This window comes from Sitophilus oryzae, unplaced genomic scaffold (genome assembly GCF_002938485.1).
Source record: "Sitophilus oryzae breed Bouriz unplaced genomic scaffold, Soryzae_2.0 scaffold_682_pilon_pilon, whole genome shotgun sequence".
Taxonomy (NCBI): Eukaryota; Metazoa; Arthropoda; class Insecta; order Coleoptera; family Curculionidae; genus Sitophilus; species Sitophilus oryzae.
In genome coordinates this window covers 5,677,263-5,696,999 of record NW_022147287.1, presented here as the reverse complement: position 1 = coordinate 5,696,999, position 19,737 = coordinate 5,677,263, and the positions used below count along the sequence as shown (strand labels likewise).

At 35.6% G+C, this 19,737-nt stretch overlaps 2 protein-coding genes across 4 annotated transcripts in view; one reads left to right on the top strand and one right to left on the bottom strand.

The window, feature by feature from the left end:
- The window catches only part of LOC115887955, a 107,061-nt gene that overhangs the window by 32,214 nt on the left and 55,110 nt on the right, over positions 1–19,737 (bottom strand). Inside the window, exon 2 of the mRNA XM_030907521.1 lies at positions 17,204–17,346. The gene's annotated coding sequence lies outside the window, so the exon portion shown is untranslated. The remainder of the gene's footprint in view (positions 1–17,203; positions 17,347–19,737) is intronic.
- The window catches only part of LOC115887954, an 88,720-nt gene continuing 70,998 nt past the window's right edge, over positions 2,016–19,737 (top strand). For 2 of the 3 annotated variants that reach the window (XM_030907517.1, XM_030907516.1), the window contains exon 1: positions 2,017–5,348. In XM_030907517.1, coding sequence (XP_030763377.1) covers positions 2,250–5,348 — 3,099 coding nt within the window. In that variant the 5' untranslated portion in view covers positions 2,017–2,249. Of the gene's footprint in view, positions 5,349–17,680; positions 17,956–19,737 lie in introns of those variants that run through there. The other variant, XM_030907518.1, reaches the window with a different exon arrangement.

Genomic DNA, 19,737 nt, shown 5'->3' with positions numbered 1-19,737 from the left:
ATAGAGATATCGTCGATATTACCATGGCTCTGCGCAGTGAAAAGATAGTTATGAAACTCGCCAATGGAGCTCGTATCACTGTACCCGTAGCTCCTTTCAACGAAGGTGCCACTTTGTACCGAGGATCGGGTTGGACCAAAGAAGTGGTGGAACAAGAACATCATCACGGTAAAGAGACGTTCTCCATCGCCAAGTTATTCGAAGCTAAAGAGTCGGGAGTGGAAGAATGGGAACTAGAAATGATGCGCATGGCCAACAAGCGCAAGAAGAAGGTCAAGGGCGAAGACGCTCAAGACTGGAAGGCCATGTTAGCCGGATGTATAGAGAATATGGACTGGGACAAATTCGAAGAAGACACTAAACAAATCGTCGACGAACAAGAGCAGAAGGTCGAAGAGGAAGACATTCCTATGGCGGTGGACGACATGGAAAAGACCAAACACGTCAACGAAAAGCTGAAAGCCGCCGGCCAAGACGTGCTCGCTCAGCTGCCCACCATGCTGGAAGTGCCTCAAGTTATCAAGAACCTCGAACAGGGCGAAATGGAAGAACTCGCACAAGTCTCCGGCGCCAGAGTCCAGATTCCCGATCGATCGTGTTTCGTACCCGGTCAGATGGTCAAATCGGACGAAGGGGAGGTGTTTATGCCCGGCCAAACGGTGGAGAAAGAAGAGGGCAACTTCGAGTACGTGCCGGGAGTGACGGTACTTCTGGACGGCGAACCCGAGCTCATCCCCGGTCTAGTCATGGGCGAGCAAGAGACGCAGCCGATGTTCTTGCCCGGCGAATCCACCATCACCGAAGGAGGCCAGCTGAAATTCGAGGCGACGGACGAGGACCGCCCGCGTCCCCCTAGTCCGCCTCCGATGCGCAGGCGTCGCGAGCTGACTCCGAGTCCCCCTCCCGCGCCCAAGCCGAAACCGAAGGTGATCCGGGACGAGGACATCGTCATTAAGCGACGCACCTTCGACGAACCCCAAGAGCCTCTGATCAAGGAACGTGTGAAGAAGAGGCCGCCCCTGGTCGACATGCAACCTAGACCGCCGACGCCGCCACGAGAATCTTTCCGGCCGCAAAGGCAACCGCTGGAAGACCCGCTGTTGCTGCTGGAGGAGGAACGGCTGAGACGCGACGAGGCCGAGAGGAAGCGAATGAAGGAGCGGATGGAGGAGAAGTCGTTGAAGGAGGAGAGCAAAGTGACCAAATTGCGCATGGAGGTACGTAAAAAAGTTAAGGAGATGCAGATCGAGAAGCCGCCCAAGTATGAGCCCATCAAGCCGGTGCAGAAGAGCGCGCGGCTGGAGGAGCTGGAGCTCAGCATACGCAAGGGCACGTTCTTCGACGACGACAAAACGAAGCAGATACTGGAGAAGGCGAAGAGCCAGACGCGGATGCTCAAGTACCAGCACGTACTGAACGCGTACTCGAACGAGTTCGATCTGCGGAGAAACTAGACGATTCCCAGCGCGGGTCCCACGAAAAGACGCCCCTATTTTATTTTATTTTTTTTTCTTTATTTATTTATTTTCAGTTTTTTTTTCTCAATCAATTCGTGTGTGCCATTTAAAAAAAAACGTTAAGAAACTCCAGTAACGTCATCGAGATAACTTTATGTAACAGAAATTCTTAAAAGACCTGATATCTCGTGCCAAAATTCCTGGAATATACTCTAAAAGGTCACTAATTTGGGTAATGGTGACATTTCCTCGACTACGCTACTGGATGCCTTAATGTAACTTACTCTCACGAATATTTTATTATTTAACGATCATTCATTTAATACATTTTCTTCTTAATGTAGTATTTTTTTGAAGAAATAAATCTTAAAATGATGTTTTGTGTTACTTTATTACCATATATCCATTACCCTTCCCAGAAAAAAAAAGATACTCATATATATGTTGTCTTTAAGAATAAGTAATTTAAGTAAACTACGGCGCGATACCTACTGAAGTAAAAATAAAGCTTTACTTCTCGAGGCAGTGCGTCGACTTCGTCCAGGTGAGCTTAAAAAAGCATCGGGACGCTTCAGTCTCGCTTGGACGTCGACACAGGACGCACCGCGACGCTCATACTCCGCTTAAATTCGCTCATTCATATCGATCGAACTCTCTCTGTTGTGTCTGTGTTGTGATCATACATCGTTCTCTCAATAAAATTGTATCACTGTCGCCGCGTCCACCATACATCGATTCAGTGTCTCATTTAAACATTCTTTTTCATAAATAAAGCCTTACTTTCAATTCGAAATGGTCAATTACGTTCTTTCTTTCTGTAAAATTACCGGGGCCAGTAAGATATTTACGCGAAATTTCTACCTGCCCCTGCTAAAACCTCTGACACCCAGGGAAGCTTTACGCACGCTTCGTATCACCGGGAAATGGTTGCTGGGATCAAAGTACCAGCATTACATCCCTGTGCTGCTCAATCATCGACAGAAACGTTCGAAAAGATCGAAAAACTACGGTAAACGAGAACACAAAGCGATGGATGATTTTACCTACATGACACCGAACATTGACGGTGAAAGCGACGCTCAAAAAAGACTCCAATCGATCTTGGACAGCAAGAAAGCTCCCGGGGGAACATACGTTTATACCGTCGAGGATAAAAAGTACAATATCGTGGTCCAATCAGCCTTCGAGCAAGCATTACGCGACGGCGACATCATTGACGTCTTAGTATCACAGAAAAACGACAAAATTCTAGTTAAACTTAAAGATTTCAAGAAAGTACCCCTAGAATTACAGTACTTCGAACAAAACGGCGAACCGCTTCACTGTGGCGAAGGTGCTACATCAGCTGACGAGGAAAAGTTCCACCATCACGGAAAATACACCATGAGCTTGGCGAAACTGTTCGAAGACAAAGAGACCGAGGATGAGAAATGGGAGGAGGAACTGAAACGTATTATGAAACGCCGTAAGAAGCATAAGTGGGAAGGCACCAAAGCTTTCAAGGAAATGATGAAGCAAATAATGCGAAAGTTTGATTGGGACCAATTCGAGCAAGACGCTAAGAAAGTAATCGACGACATTGAAGCTCCAGCGACTGAATCTCTGATTCCTATGGAGGTACACGACTTAGAAGCGACCAAAAACGTTAATAAGGCTTTGGAACAACAACCCCATCTCTTGCCTACTCTTAAAGACATCCCAGAAATCGTTAGAGGTCTTGGAGACGCTACGATGACTGAGCTTGAGACTGATGGAGTGGATGGAAAGGTTACTGGAGCTAAAGTTACCTTACCGTCAGGGAAAGAGTGCTTTGTTAGTGGCCAAATAGTCCATACCGAAGAAGGTGACGTTTTTGTACCTGGCCAAACAATTGAAAGTGAATTTGGACCCGAATACGCTCCAGGTATAACCATCAACATCGATGATAAACCCACTTTAGTTAACGGTCTTATAATGGGAGACCAAGAGAAAGATCCTTTATTTTTACCCACTCAATCCACGATCACTTCTTCGGGTCAGTTAACTTTTGCGACAGCTCCGGAAGAGCGTCCAGAACCTGAACCAGAAGAACAAAGGCAAAAACGCCGTAGAAAACTCCTGAGGATCATTAGTGTGGTTCCCGAAGAAGACTCCAACATTAAGGACGAGAGTCTTAAGGAAGTTATTGCTGATATAATCAAGGAAAGTGGAGCTCATGACATGGAGGACGTGGAAATTATCGTGCAAAACGAACCAAATTTGCTTGAAGACGAAGATTCCGATGACATTTCCACCGACGAATCTTCAGATAACACAGAATTAGCTAAAGAATTTGAGAACCTCGACATCGAGGCAATCAGATTGAAACATGAAGAGCAAAGAAAAGAAATGGAACAGCTTAAACTGATTTTACTCGACGATGGTATGAACGACTTAGTAAATTCCTTAGAAGAAAAACAACGTCTACTCAAGAAGAAGCTAGAAGAGCTCCGTAAAATTAGCATATCTAACGAACTAAACTTGGTGACGTACGTAAACGACGAAGACGCTATAGAACAAGCGAGAAATATAACTTCAACTTCAGAACTACAAGTTAAAAACTTAGCCGAAGCTTTGATAGCTCTGACTCGAAGAACGGCAGCTTTTCGTGATCGTAACAACATCAGGGTCGAAAATATTAACATGGATGTTAACATCAAACCCACAGACAAAGATATCAAATTCAACAAGTGTTCTGAGAAGCTTAAAATCCTTTTTAAGTCTGCCCTAGTCGCTGCTAACGATGTCTATAAAAATAGACCTAAAGATCAAGTTCTGGCCTTGCATTCTATAGTAGATATGGTTGGAGAAACCCTCAAGAACAATCCTCAACTAGTAGAAGAGTTAAATAAGCTTCTAAACAGCCCGACAGATCGCTTAGAAGTATGCGATGCTGTTCTGAAGCAACTAACTCAAGATATATCCCATACGAAAGTAGCTATGCTCAAAAACCTCACTTCTAACAACTTAACCTTACCAGATTGTTTGAAATATCTTGATAAAATAATAGAAGACGGTACTGTGATGAACACCTCCTTCGCTAAATTGCTCAAACTATGCCCAGAAATAATTTCAGATCTCACAGCCAACGTTCGGCTCAGAACGAAGAGCGCTACTTCGGAGGAAGCTGCTTTGGAAGCTGTCCAAGACAGTATAGTTGCTACGGTTCGTAGCTTGATGGAGAGCAATTTTGAAGAACTTCTCGGTAAAAAAGAGAGTACCGTTTTAGAGTTTGTTAGTGAAGCTCTGAGTTTTGCTAAAGCTCTGGAATTAGATGAAGTGGTCGAAAATTTATCCAAACCAAAAACCGCAATAAATTCTTTGGAGGAGTCTTCCGTAGAGATGTTAAAAAGAATGACCATCATCAGGCAGCTAGCCGAAAAAGATTACTCCTTGAAAACGGCTATAAGTAGAATCAAAAAGAACCCTGAATGCGCTAAATCCGATCCTAGGATCAGACAACTAATCAGAGAAAGTGCCATTCTTGTTTCGGAGATGTATCCTGTAAAAACTTCGAGAGATATACCTTTAGAGTTGCTCAAAAGGCAGAATCTATTGGCCATAGAGGATTATCTCATGCGTAGAATGAGACTGGACGTGCCAGTTTTAGTTACCAGGGGTCAGTTACAGGCTGTGATTCCCAAAGAAGCTGCTAGAGGTGTGCTGGCGGGTAGGGTGCCTTATATTCTTATAGACGAGTCGGGTGTGAACAATTTCAAACCAATGCACATGCTTTCAAACGTGGCGGGTTTAAATAAAAACAGAGAGAAACGCATTGAGAATTACTTGAGCGGTGTGAGAGAACGGTCGAGGTCAATCGACTTAGACAACGGGAAAGAAGATTCCAAAACCTATCTCCAAGCGAAGAGCAATGTAAGGAAGCTTCGTCGATTGTTGTGCAATAACACTAGAAAATCTGCTTGATCGTATAACCGAATTGTGTTTATGTGACTAAAAAGAGATAAATAATGAACGAACATATAGTGCTGGGGTGGCGTTTCAAGCCATCTCGTTGTTCCAGAAACAGAAACAAGTAAAGAAAAAATGAAAAATATGCCTTAAACGAAATTCAAGGCTTCGGGATGGCTTAAATCCACCACCCCATCGCAAAATTGCTTGTATTTTACCCTCCTGTGTATAAATTCCTATGGAAATGATGAGTAATAGTGAGTTATGCCCTCCCACGTATACGTTTTTGAGATATTTCGGGACAGACACTGTTAGGTGAGTCATTTTCTGCTTTGTGTTTTAGGTTTTTGCTGGATTTTCTCACCGGTTTTGTTTGTGTGATTTTTTTGCAGGTATTTGTGGTTTGATTTAATGAGTTTCTATTTATAATCAGTTATGAAAAGCGCTTATCTTTTAGTTTATGGGATTCGTAGATTTACGCACGGTGTCTTAATATGATAAATCGTTTTTAAGATTCATCTACAACCTAACGTTTTACCTTACGTTTTAACTGTTCAGTCAAAACGTATCAAGTAAAATCTTGTGTGTAGACGACAAAAAACGGACGTTTTTTGTCGTGGTAGTGCCGTGGACAGTGGCTGTGGTAATCACTAAATTTGACGTTTAGGCTATACACATATTTTTGACAGCCAGTTTTTTTCGTTCAAAAATTTTAAATATTTTTTTTCTCAAAAACGGTTAATGTTAGATATAGAGTGTTTAATATCAAAATTCATAAAATTTTACAGAGAATTTAATTACATAATAAAAAATGGGGGCACCCGTTTAAAATAAGAAAGTTGCTGTCAACTTCCGGTATTTCCGGAAGTGCCGCCATATTGAAAATATTTTTATTTGATAGATCTCGTTGTGAAACTATTATGTGCAAAAAATCTCCGAGCTAGATATTGTAGTTCTCTAGAAACTTCTAATGCACGTTCAGCCTGCGACACCCTGTATACAAAAGCTGACTTTTTAGTTTTAAAAACGGTCTGTGGAGAAATTAGACTGTAAAATGTATTTTTATGGTTTTACGTGTTTTAACGTTTTCTTTGCGATGTTTTTTAATTTATGAGGATATCAGCTTTTTAGGAAAATATACAGATCTTTAAAGAAATTCGACTTCCAGCCTATTGCACGCTTTGTTTTGCCAATGTACAAGCATCTGTACACTTAACTTGATTGAAATCTCTTTGTTATATGGCGATAAGATAATTTACAATAATTTTTAAAATTTATTCTTTCAGTTTAATTTTATAATAATACTTGCAGTTATTTATGATATAACCTGTATAATATTTTATGCAGTAGTTATAAATCTGACATAGGCTATAAGGAAGTATTGGGAATATGGCTTTTGCGATTAGTAACAGATGTAAATATTTCAAATGCCAATGCCAGAAACGTTTAAAACTTATTTAGAACAGCTATTTTTTCTTTACCTACCTCTTTGAAGTTAATACAGTGAATTTCGTTTAATGTTGAAGCGACATATTGGCAAGAATCCTGTGTCAAATTAACATGATTAATTGCAAAAATAACGAGCTGTATAAGAAGTTGAATAAGTATTTTATGCTATTTTCCATGGTAAGTTATGTTTCTTTTTGAATTTTTACCAGATCGTCCATCGTTATGACGATATTCATCGTCATTCAACATTATTGTCCGACGAAATGTGCGTCAATTCAGTTCAATAAATTTAAAATTATGTTACCTTAAAAAACATAACAAGTGCAAATGTTTTAGGGATAGTATATTTCGACCCCCCAGAAACACGTCTATGATTTTTTTCGGCAAAAACAATTTGGAACTTTTTGAAAAATGTCTGGATTTTTTTTTTAATTTTTGGTTAAAAAAACATAATACCGGGTGCGTCTCAAAAGTGGCTCACCCCTATAACTTTTTTATTTTTTCAGAAAAAACAACGAGATTTGGTATGTTAGTATATGACATAAATTGGGATTGATTGACGTATTCAATTGTTTTCGGTCACTTCCGGTTTCACCGGAAATGACTACGACTTTTGATTTTTAAATGGCACCCTCGGTATTTTTTTACTTTATTCGATAGAAAATGACACTCTGAATCGAATGACATATCATATGTCAATTTTTGACATAGTCACTTAAAAACAAATTCTATTTTAAATTTCAGTCTAGAGTGCCATGGCTGTGCTAAAAACACTAATTTTTAATCAAGGAGCCTTGGAAAAATAGATTTGATCGTCTAGTGTTTTTAGTGTCGCTTGTCGTGGCCGGTTAAAAGATGCCCAAATCGTATTTTTAATCATATCTCAATTTTTTCAAATGGAACGAGGGTGGCTCATTAGCATATTTGGAAAAAGCATTTTTTTACGAATAATTTGGTACCACACACTTGGTATTTGGAGTCAAATTGTCGTTATAAACCGCATGTTACAATTTCAAATAAACCATAAATATGTCAAAATGTCAAAAGATGACATTTGAAAAAAAAAAGATGAAAAGTTATAGGGGTGAGCCACTTTTGAGGCGCACCCGGTATACAATTGACAAACGAACTAAAAAAAACAGGCTTTTTGTGCTTGTTAATTTGGTGACAATAATGACAGATACCGTATGATCGAAAAAAATACCGTAAGATCGAAAAAAATACCGCAAGATCGAAAAAAAGGCGTCTAAGGCTTGGGAATAACAATCGATGATAATTTGGGCGAGGTCAATCTCTAAAATGATAAAAAAATGAATAGAGCGTTTCCAGACACACAAATGTATTTCCAAAAAAATATTTTTTTCTCGAATTTTAAACTACCCGAATTTTTAATACATCTCTTGCCTTTTGTTTTGCTTTTAACGTTATTTTATTAAAAGTGTAACAAACATACATTGTGTAAAAAAATAATAAATTTTCCAGGGGTTAAGTCTCTTATCGTCCAAATAATTATTGAATTTATAACTGTTTACTAATAAATGTCCAAATTGTTGGAATTTATCCAACTTAAAAAAATATGTAGTTGAATACCTGAGGCTAAATTGAGTTAAAATGAGTTATGTGAATCATTCATACATTTTTTTTCAAAAATATACCAAGACCGATCAAAGTTTGTTTTTATTTTTGAAGGTCTCCTTGGAAAAAATAGATTTAGTTTAAATTTGATTTTTGTTGTGTCCTCCATAGGTAGAAAGAACAATGTAATTAGCAAAATTAACTTATTTTTTGTGTTTCGAGCTAATTTTAATGTTTAGTTTCATCATGCCATGGGACCGACATTGAAAAGCTTATCTAGGGATATTGTCTAGCTTAGATCTACGATCTACAGGGGAGATCCTTAGAATGACATTTATACTTTCATTTTAAGGTAAACACTTAAAATGAAAATAATAAATACTCGGCACTCCTCGCCAGGGTTCGGAAAACTACATGTTACTTTTAAAAACTACATAAACTACATCACATGTAGTTAATGTAGTTTATGTAACCTATGTATGTAACTTTCAAATGTCAAAGGTTTGAGGTGAGGTTATAATAAGTTGAAGCTTTAAAAACACATAATGTATTTAAGAAAACAGAAGAAATATGGCTTTAAATATAATATGTACATCATATTATCTCTATTACACCTCATACAAAGGAAAAATATTCATAATATCAATACATAGTTTATTAACGTAGTTTTCATGTAGTTAATGAACGGGAAAAGACGTAGTTTTTGAAGAAAAACTACACGTAGTTAATCAGGTAAATTACCTACGTCTTAGTTAACTACTTCCGAACCCTGCTCCTCGCGTCGTATTCTTAGTCTGTCACGACCGACCCGTCCAAGCATAACTGCAACTGCGTACTGCCTGACCAGCCGACTAGCCGGCAATCGCGAGTACGAACGCAAAACGGGTAAACGTAAATTCGTCCGGCAACTTGCTATGTTACTAGTAGCCTGGTCTTCTCTGTATAGTGTTTTAAGACCGATGAAAGGATTTAATTAAATTGAAAAAAAAATCAAGTCCGTATTTAAAATAATTAAGTTGATGATGGTCAATATTTAATCACACAGAGTTATAGGGCAGAAAAAGTGGCCATGAAAATGTGTTTTTCGTTTTAAGTTATCTTAACAAATAAAGCCAGGAAACAATAGAAAACAAAATTGAAAATTCCGGTTTTTTTTCGAATATATTCGGAAGTATTCGGAATTTTTCAAAATGCAATACGGCATTTTATTGAACATCAAATTGCGCAACTTTGTCTCCATTTAACCGATTCTGTATTACGGTTTCCGAAATCCCAATGATGAGCGTCGAATTCGAGCCACCCTGTACACAGATTTTTAAGAGATGCACAGAATAACTTGAACACAGACGATCTAAATAACTGAAATTATTAGGTATGCGTTATTTTATCAGGAAATACACTTCTATTTTCAAATCGATAACTGGTTTCGTTTGTATTTTTTATAGATTACAGGGTGACCCTGTGTTCTGAAAAATAAACATTCATACCTACCGAGTTTTCTGTTTGATATATTGCCTGTGATATTGCTCTTGTTTATAATATACTAGTGTGTACCAGCGACTTCGTTCGCGTCGAATTAATCATTTGTAATGGTGATGATAAAGCAAAGCAGGAATTTCCATTAAACTGGATAAAATTTTCTCACATTTATGTTAGCATGAGAAAAAACAATATGGCGATATTATTATATAACTTGGTAATATTTGAGGGGTAGTTTCATCTCGTTGGAATTTGACTTTCGAAAAATCCGTTCGCCAAAAATAAGCTTTTTACGTCAAGCAGTTTAAGCTGAATCGTGGTTAAGAAATTACCCAACTTTTTGGAACACCCTGTATGATTTTTTAAAAAATTTCAAAATATGTAAAAAAAAACAAATAAATTATGCTTGTCCAAGCGTTTTCCCGAAAGACTAACCTTTTTTTAAATAACAAATATTGTGATATTTGAGGGGCGTTTTCACCCTCTTAGAATTTGAGATTCGAGAAACCCCTCCTTATCGAACCTCTACACCCCACAGTCAATCCGTTTGCCAAAAATCAGCTTTAAACGTCAAGCAGTTTAAGCAGAATCGTGATTACTTAATGATCATATTTTATGAAACACCCTGTATAAATTTATAAATCTTAAAATATGTAAAACAACAAAATAAAATATACGTGTTTAAAAGTTTTTCCGAAAAACTCACCGGTATTTTAATATTTGAGGGATAGTTTCACCCCCTTAGAATTCGAGTTACGAAAAATCCCTTCTTATCGAACCTCTACACCCTAGAGTCGATCTTTTTTCCAAAAATCAGCTTTTTACGTAAAGCTCTTTAAGCAGGATCGTCATTAATCAATGAACAGATTTTTCGAAACACCCTGTATACATTTTTAAAAAATCTTAAAATATGTAAAAAACAAAATAAAATATACGAGTTTAAGCGTTTTTTCGGAAATTTGACCGTTTTTTAAATAAAAAATATTGTAATATTTGAGGGGTGGTTTCACCCTCTTGGAACTGGAATTTCGAAAAATCCCTTCTTATCGAGCCTCTACACCCTAGAATCAACCTGTATGCCAAAATTGAGCTTCTTACGTTGAGTGGTTTGAGCAGGATCGTGATTAATCAGTATTTTATATATTCGTATAGATTTAGATTAAAGCTGCAAAAATTAGTCTAAACCGAATTTTATTATCGCTATGTTGGTCACATTGCGCCGTGTTCAGCAACGTTGTCGTTTATTATTGAACAATTATCCTAATGTCAGTCATTATTTTGTATAAAATCGTGTTGTTGTTAACTAAAATATTAGTTATTAAATTAAAAATAAAACGTAAAAATCTTTAAATTTTTTTTATAAATATATTGTTTGTCAATTTTAAATTAAGATTCATCTCATAAATCCGTCACAATCTGGCAGCGCTGTCGTCATCGCTTGTCACTCAAAGTTGATCACGTGCATCGGAAATTGTTTTGCGATTACCGTATCTAAAAATATTTTTCTTGACATACAGGGTGATTCAAATATATTTTTAAACCATGTCACCTAAATGGTAAAAGCGGTATTTATACTGTATCGCTTTTGATAGGAGCCGATATGTGGACAGTTCAAAATTTGAATGAGATTTCCTCTGTGACCAAAGACGATGCACCATCCGGTAGATTCCACGATATTAATATTAGAAAATGTACTATATGTCTAAAAAAATACAATAGCCGTTTTATGTCTAGTTTAATGTGTAAAAACAGTTAATGCTGTTCACAACTTCATATTGTTGTAGGTCAGAACATATTGCAAATATATTGCAAGCCATAAAAAATCTCCGCATAGCTGGCAAAACAATAATTTATATTTAGCAGTTAAATTTTTCTCGATTCCTGAGTTTATTAAACTCTAAAGTTGTTTATTTGTGTGTGTTTCGGATCTCTGTTCGGATTTCGAGACGGGAAATACTTCAAATTTTCCTGTTCCGCATGTTTTGGAATTTGGAAATCGATTATAGGGAACTTATTTTTAGCTCAGTTTCTTCTTTCTTAAGTTATTTTAACTCCGCTGATAATTACGGCATGCTATAATTAGAATTTCTTAATTTCAGGAAACGGTGCATTTTTGAAACGCAACGCCAGGTTTTTGACTTTATTTTTTTTGGGGATATTTTCAGTAAACGATGAAATGAATACGACGTCATAATAGGCATGGTAATTATCTATATACTAATATATAAAATCCATAAGTGACTGACATACTGATTAATCACGATCCTGCTCAAACGACTCAACGTAAGAAGCTCAATTTTGGCATACAGGTTGATTCTAGGGTGTAGAGGTTCGATAAAAAGGGATTTTCCGAAATTCCAATTCTAAGAGGGTGAAACCACCCCTCAAATATTACAATATTTTTTATTTAAACAACGGTCAAGTTTCCAAAAAAACGCTTAAACATGTATATTTTATTTTGTTTTTTTACATATTTTAAGATTTTTCAAAAATGTATACAGGGTGTTTCGAAAAATCTGGTCATTGATTAATCACGATCCTGCTTAAAGCGTTTGACGTAAAAAACTGATTTTTGGAAAACAGATCGACTCTAGGGTGTAGAGGTTCGATAAGAAGGAATTTTTCGAAACTCGAATTCTAAGGGGGTGAAACTATCCCTCAAATATTAAAATATTTTTTATTTAAAAACCGGTGAGTTTTTCGGAAAAACTCTTAAACACGTATATTTTATTTTGTTGTTTTACATATTTTAAGATTTTTTATAAATTTATACAGGGTGTTTCATAAAATATGACAATTGAGTAATCACGATTCTGCTTAAACTGCTTGACGTTTAAAGCTGATTTTTGGCAAACGGATTGACTGTGGGGTGTAGAGGTTCGATAAGGAGGGGTTTCTCGAATCTCAAATTCCAAGAGGGTGAAAACGTCCCTCAAATATTACAATACTTGTTATTTAAAAAACGGTTAGTCTTTCGGGAAAACGCTTGGACAAGCATAATTTATTTGTTTTTTTTTTACTTTTTTAATAAAATAACATTATTATCACCAAAAAAATATATTAAAACCAAATTATAACGAGAAAATTTTCCTGAAGTGGGTCCTTTCGAACTCGATGGCATGTGTCCATCAGCAGTTTACCATTAGCTGAAGAAGTACGATTCTTGGATTGGGGGGTAAAATTAATTATAAAATAACATTATTATCACCAAAAAAATATATTAAAACCAAATTATAACGAGAAAACTTTCCTGGAGTGGGTCCTTTCGAACTCGATGGCATGTGTCCATCAGCTGTTTACTATTAGCTGAAGAAGTACGATTCTTGGATTGAGGGGTAAAATTAATTATTAAATAACATTATTATCACCAAAAAATATATTAAAACCGAATTATAACGAGAAAACTTTTCTGGAGTGGGTCCTTTCGAACTCGATGACATATGTGTCCATCAGCAGTTTACCATTAGCCGAAGAAGTACGATCCTTGGATTGGGGGTAAAACTAATTATTAAATAACATTATTACCCCCAAAATAATCTATTAAAATCGAATTATAACGAGAAAACTTTCCTGGAGTGGGTCCTTTCGAACTCGATGGCATGTGTCCATCAGCAGTTTACCATTAGCTGAAGAAGTACGATTCTTGGATTGGGGGGTAAAATTAATTATAAAATAACATTATTATCACCAAAAAAATATATTAAAACCAAATTATAACGAGAAAACTTTCCTGGAGTGGGTCCTTTCGAACTCGATGGCATGTGTCCATCAGCTGTTTACTATTAGCTGAAGAAGTACGATTCTTGGATTGAGGGGTAAAAATTAATTATTAAATAACATTATTATCACCAAAAAAATATATTAAAACCGAATTATAACGAGAAAACTTTTCTGGAGTGGGTCCTTTCGAACTCGATGACATATGTGTCCATCAGCAGTTTACCATTAGCCGAAGAAGTACGATCCTTGGATTGGGGGGTAAAAACTAATTATTAAATAACATTATTACCCCCAAAATAATCTATTAAAATCGAATTATAACGAGAAAACTTTCCTGGAGTGGGTCCTTTCGAACTCGATGGCATGTGTCCATCAGCAGTTTACCATTAGCTGAAGAAGTACGATTCTTGGATTGGGGGGTAAAATTAATTATAAAATAACATTATTATCACCAAAAAAATATATTAAAACCGAATTATAACGAGAAAACTTTCCTGGAGTGGGTCCTTTCGAACTTGATGGCATGTGTCCATCAGCTGTTTACTATTAGCTGAAGAAGTACGATTCTTGGATTGAGGGGTAAAAATTAATTATTAAATAACATTATTATCACCAAAAAAATATATTAAAACCGAATTATAACGAGAAAACTTTTCTGGAGTGGGTCCTTTCGAACTCGATGACATATGTGTCCATCAGCAGTTTACCATTAGCCGAAGAAGTACGATCCTTGGATTGGGGGGTAAAAACTAATTATTAAATAACATTATTACCCCCAAAAGAATGTGTTAAAACCGAATTATAACGAGAAAGCTTTCCTGGAGTGGGTCCTTTCGAACTTGATGGCATATGTCCATCAGCAGTTGACCATTAGCTGAAGAAGTACGATTCTTGGATTGGGGGTAAAAATTAATTATTAAATAACATTATTGCCATTAAAAGAATATATTAAAACCGAATTATAACGAGAAAACTTTCCTGGAGTGGGTCCTTTCGAACTCGATGACATATGTGTCCATCAGCAGTTTACCATTACCTGAAGAAGTACGATTCTTGGATTGGGGGGTAAAAATTTACGTATTTTGAATTTTTTAAAAAAATCATACAGGGTGTTCCAAAAAGTTGGGTAATTTCTTAACCACGACTCTGCAGTTTAAGCTTGACGTAAAAAGCTTATTTTTGGCAAAGGGATTTTTCGAAAGTCAAATTCCAACGAGATGAAAATACCCCTCAAAATATTGCCATATTGTTTTTTCTCATGCTGACATAAATGTGAGAAAATTTTATCCAGTTTGAATGTTAATGGAAATTCTTGCTTTGCTTTATCATCACCATTACAAATGATTAATTCGACACGAACGAAGTCGCTGGTACACGCTAGTAGTTTTATATTATACTTTAGTAGGTATATTTATCGTTGAAGGTACTGAGTGTATCGTTTTTTACTGCACTTTCCTTAAATAGTTTTTTCAGGTCACCGATACAAAACAAAATGATATCCATCCGATTGCCAACCATACAATCGATACAACAGACCTGTTCCAAATATCTATTTATTCCCTTCGAATTGCTCAGTTATTTTTGATCTCCCGTGTGGTGCGAACGGCAACATCTAAAGGTTAGAAGGTTAGTGCCGGATGTTCTAATTTTAATCGCAGATCCTATTGTATACCACCCCCTCGCAGATTTACGTAATAGTGAAGTGCCCAGAGACTTTTACCTCGGAATCCAATTACTGTGAATGTATTAATGAGAAACGTTCTGTATTGTGTTTTATAGATAAAATACTAAAATGTTTACCCATTTTTTTTCGTTGCTTTTAATTTTTTATTTTAGTAATTTTAGTAAATTCTTAATTATTTCCTTCTTGATATTTTGATTTTTTTAATTCTTTTTCTAAGTAAATTTATTGAAATAAATAAATCTAATGCATATTATTCTGCTTATATTCTAATCATTGAAATTTTGATTGAAATCGAATTATACAGGGTGGCGCGTCATATGCGACGCGGTTTTTGCAAGGAGAACAAAAGTTTGTATTGAAGTGAAATTTTCTGAGCTTATGTAAGTCAATTTAAAGTATTTTCTAAAATTATGTAGAGTTCTACAGGGTGTCCCCAAAAAAGTTACACATCAAAGTTATGTTTTTTGTAATGGAACACCCTATATATTAATTGATTTTTGGATTCTAGTAAAAAAATAAAGGTTTGTTTCATTAGAAAATTATATGACTTAAAATGTATAGTTTTTGAAATACATTCACCGGCACGAAAAATGGAGATCTTAAAATAAAACTTTGAGGTATTTTAAAGGTTAATATATTTTATTTTAATGGGCCGATTTTGATGATTTTTTAAGCAGTGTGTTGGCAAATTATTTGACTTCTTAGTATCTTTTTCTAAATTAAAAATGAAACTCCCCATCTGTTAATTATACGAGGGAAAACAAAATGTTGATATTTCTGATGAAAGTTTAAAACACCCTGTGAAATACGTTAAAACAGCAAGAAATTTAAAATTTATTTTATCATCTAGATACATCCTTTCTCGATGGTTTGTTTTTTGGTTCATCTCATTAGCGTTATTTTTGTTGGAAATATTCGGTTTTAAAGAAGACACTAACATTTTTCGTAATTTTTACATTAAGACCATGCTTTTGCTTTTGGGTCTAGTCAACACATCTAGTAAGTTCTGGTCCCGAAACAGGCCTTATTGACATAAGATTTGCTTCATTTAATCTTCTTCTTGTAGTCCGTTAGTTAATATGTACGATTCTTAAGTGCAATTCATTATCAATTTGAATAGCTGGCAAACGGCGGTTTCTTAGCGATAAACTTACAATAAGTCGATCGTCTCGATTAGAAGTTCTCATGAGAAGGTTCCCGGACGTCCAGATTGACGTCCTCATGGACGTGGTTATAATTCAAAAACCACTTATTGTATACTCTATGGTATTAAGGTTATTTTTGGAACTAGAATTTTATAGCAAAATTCACTAAACTCGAATAAATAAATGATATATATTTGACTCACCCTGTATAACTATAAAAATATTTTTGAAATGTGAACTACCATTAAACATATATTTTGTAAAAGGTTTGGAGTGAAAATCTCAAATAGGATATCCTGATACACAGCTTTTCGGGAAAAACGGAGCCATCTTGTATGTATGCATTTGTATATATGTGTGTTTATTTAAATACTAAAGTGAAAGCAACGAATTTAAATTGGTAAACTTTATAATATATCTTATTAACAATACAATGCAAAAAGTTTTATAAAAATTCGTTCACAGTAAATGAATTCCGAGGTTTGTATCTCATAAGGGCTTAAAGCACTCCACTCTAAGTGTTTTTACTTAGTTTCAAATTTAAACATTGGTTCATGGTTCTGATATTTAATCCTGATCTTAGAAAAAAAAAGAAAATAACGCTTTATTGTGCAAAAAGCCCAAATAGCTTCATCGATAAAGCATTTACAAAACAAACAAAAGCACAAAAAATAAACAAATAATAAAAAATATACAATACAAATCATACAATTCAAAAAAAAATAATTAAATTAATTAAAAAGTCATTAAAATTATCTCGATCTTACCTTTAGTGTGCTTTAGTTCTGAAAATTTAAGGTCTTTTCCAACATATCAGACTTTTATACGTGATTTAACTGAATGTTTACCTGTTTATGTTGTTTTAATCTTACTATCGACTAGGATCTGTGTACTGTTATACTGGAACTGTCTGTAAGGGAACAAAAAAAAATAATTTAGACACAAAATAAGATCAGAAATATGAACCAATGAAATTTTTATTATTTAGTTGATACAAAACAACTATGCAAGGCCTTATACCCGTGGGTGCACCAAAAAAACGCAAATCTCCCCAACCGCGAACGAACGATCCCGAACAAGAGCCGAGCACTTCCGGAAGCGATCGAACACCCACGAAAACACCCGAAAACAAACGAACCAACGACTCGAGCGAGAAAAAGCGCGTTCCCATGCTTGTAAGAGGGTAAAACTCACTAAACCTCACTCTTTCCCTGTATTTCTTCATTCGGAGTGTATTTTTACAGTATCGGCGTCCATCAAGTTATTCCCAAAGAGTCCACAAGGGATGTTCTTAGTGGTAAAGTCGGATTTTACTTAGTAGATGACAGGGAGGGGGTGACTTACTTCCCTCCAAAGCACCTGTTTGTGGCGCTGAAGTTGGATCGGGAGCACGTGGAGAAGTTTGAGGATTTCAGTTGTTTGGGGGCTCACCAGAGGATCTTTGAGCCGAGACCTAGGAGACGTCAGGGTATGGGGTACCGTAGAAAGTATATTTCGGCGGAGTTGTTGAACAGGGGGGTCTATGTAAGTGGATTAAATGTCGTATGTGGTGTTATTTGTTGTTTAGATGGTAGATATATGATGTTGTTCTGGTTTGTTTGCTAAAAGAGTTACATTACGTGGGGAAAATTTACATTGTTCTAAAGTTACTCACAGCCCACAGGTCCTCAGATTAGAGATGGGTACCCGGTACCTAGTAAAGTAGTGGAAACATACCCAGTGAGTCTCAAAAGTTGCTCATCCCTATAATTTTTTTATTTTTTCAGATAGAGAAACGAGATTTGGTATGTTAGTATATGACATAAATTAGGATTGATTATCGTATTCAGTTGTTTTTGGTCACTTCCTGTTTCAACGGAAATGACTACAACTTTTGATTTTTAAATTGCACCCTCGGTGTTTTTTTACTTTACTCAATAGAAAATGACATTCTAAATAGAATGACATATCATATGTCAACTTTTGACATTCTCGCTTGATAAAAAATAGTATTTTAAAATTCAATCTAGAGTGCCATGGCTATGTTAAAAACACTAATTCTTAATCAAGGAGCTTTGGAAAAATAGATTTGATCATCTAATGTTTTTAGTGTCTTGTTCTGGCCAGCTAGAAAAAATCGTATCATATCTCAATTTTTTCAAATGGAACGAGGATAGCTCATTAACATATTTAGAAAAAGCATTTTTTTACGAATAATTTGATACCACACACTTGGTATTTCGAGTTAAATTTTCGTTACGAACCGCAAGTTATAATTTCAAATAAACGATATATGCGAAAATGTCAAAAGTTGACATATGATATGTCATTCTATTCAGAGTGTTATTTTCTATCGAATAAAGTAACCGAGAGAGAAAACAATTGAATATATCAAATATATCGTAAAAGTAAAAAAGTTATAGGGGTGAGCCACTTTTGAGACGCACCCGGTATAGAGAATATCGTTTCCCCCCTTACGGATGCCGCGTAGCTACAGAACGGATAGACGCACTGTACTTACATACAAATTTCGTTTTTTTATCAGACAAATAAAAAAGTTATAGGGCTGAGACACTTTTGAGAAACACCCGGTATGGCAATTTTCATAAATAAATGAACTAAAGCTCGATTTTTGTAGTTTTTATTAATTTCATTTTTAATTAGTATAGACTTATTATAAGGAGAAATCTTATCTGAAGATCTCTATAGAAAATGACGTGAATTTCTGATATTTTTTATAGCCATCTATAATTACTTTTTTTCTAAATTTAGTAGTTAATTTAATTCTGAATTCAGATATATTCTCTATAACTTTCTTAACCAATTTATCTATTCATAAGAAAGTAAAAGCCAAAATGTCTACCACATTTTAACAAATTTTAAGATTTATTGGATACGATGTTCCAAATTTTGACCTATAAATTTTAATGTATTTACTAGCGATGCGAGCTTGAATATTTTTTTCGATTTTTAATTCAGTGAAATCATGGTATATCTCTTCGATTAAATTAATTGATTTTATAATGAGGAATCGTGAGGTGTAGGTATACATATAATTAAATGAATGGCAGACGATGATTTTTTTTAATAAACTTTCTTTCACGAGATGAGAATAAACACACCTACTTTAGTAAACTGGTGCCACAACAACATTGGCATATAAAAAAAGTAATCGGATAGTGGTAAAAGTTATTTGTTGTATGTAGTGGATTGTATTGCCACCTTATAAGGTCAGTAACCCAATTAACGCCGGGTTCCCAATTACGCCATCCAGATTCTAGTAAAATTGTAAAAAAAGCAGTACATCACAATTTTGTAGATC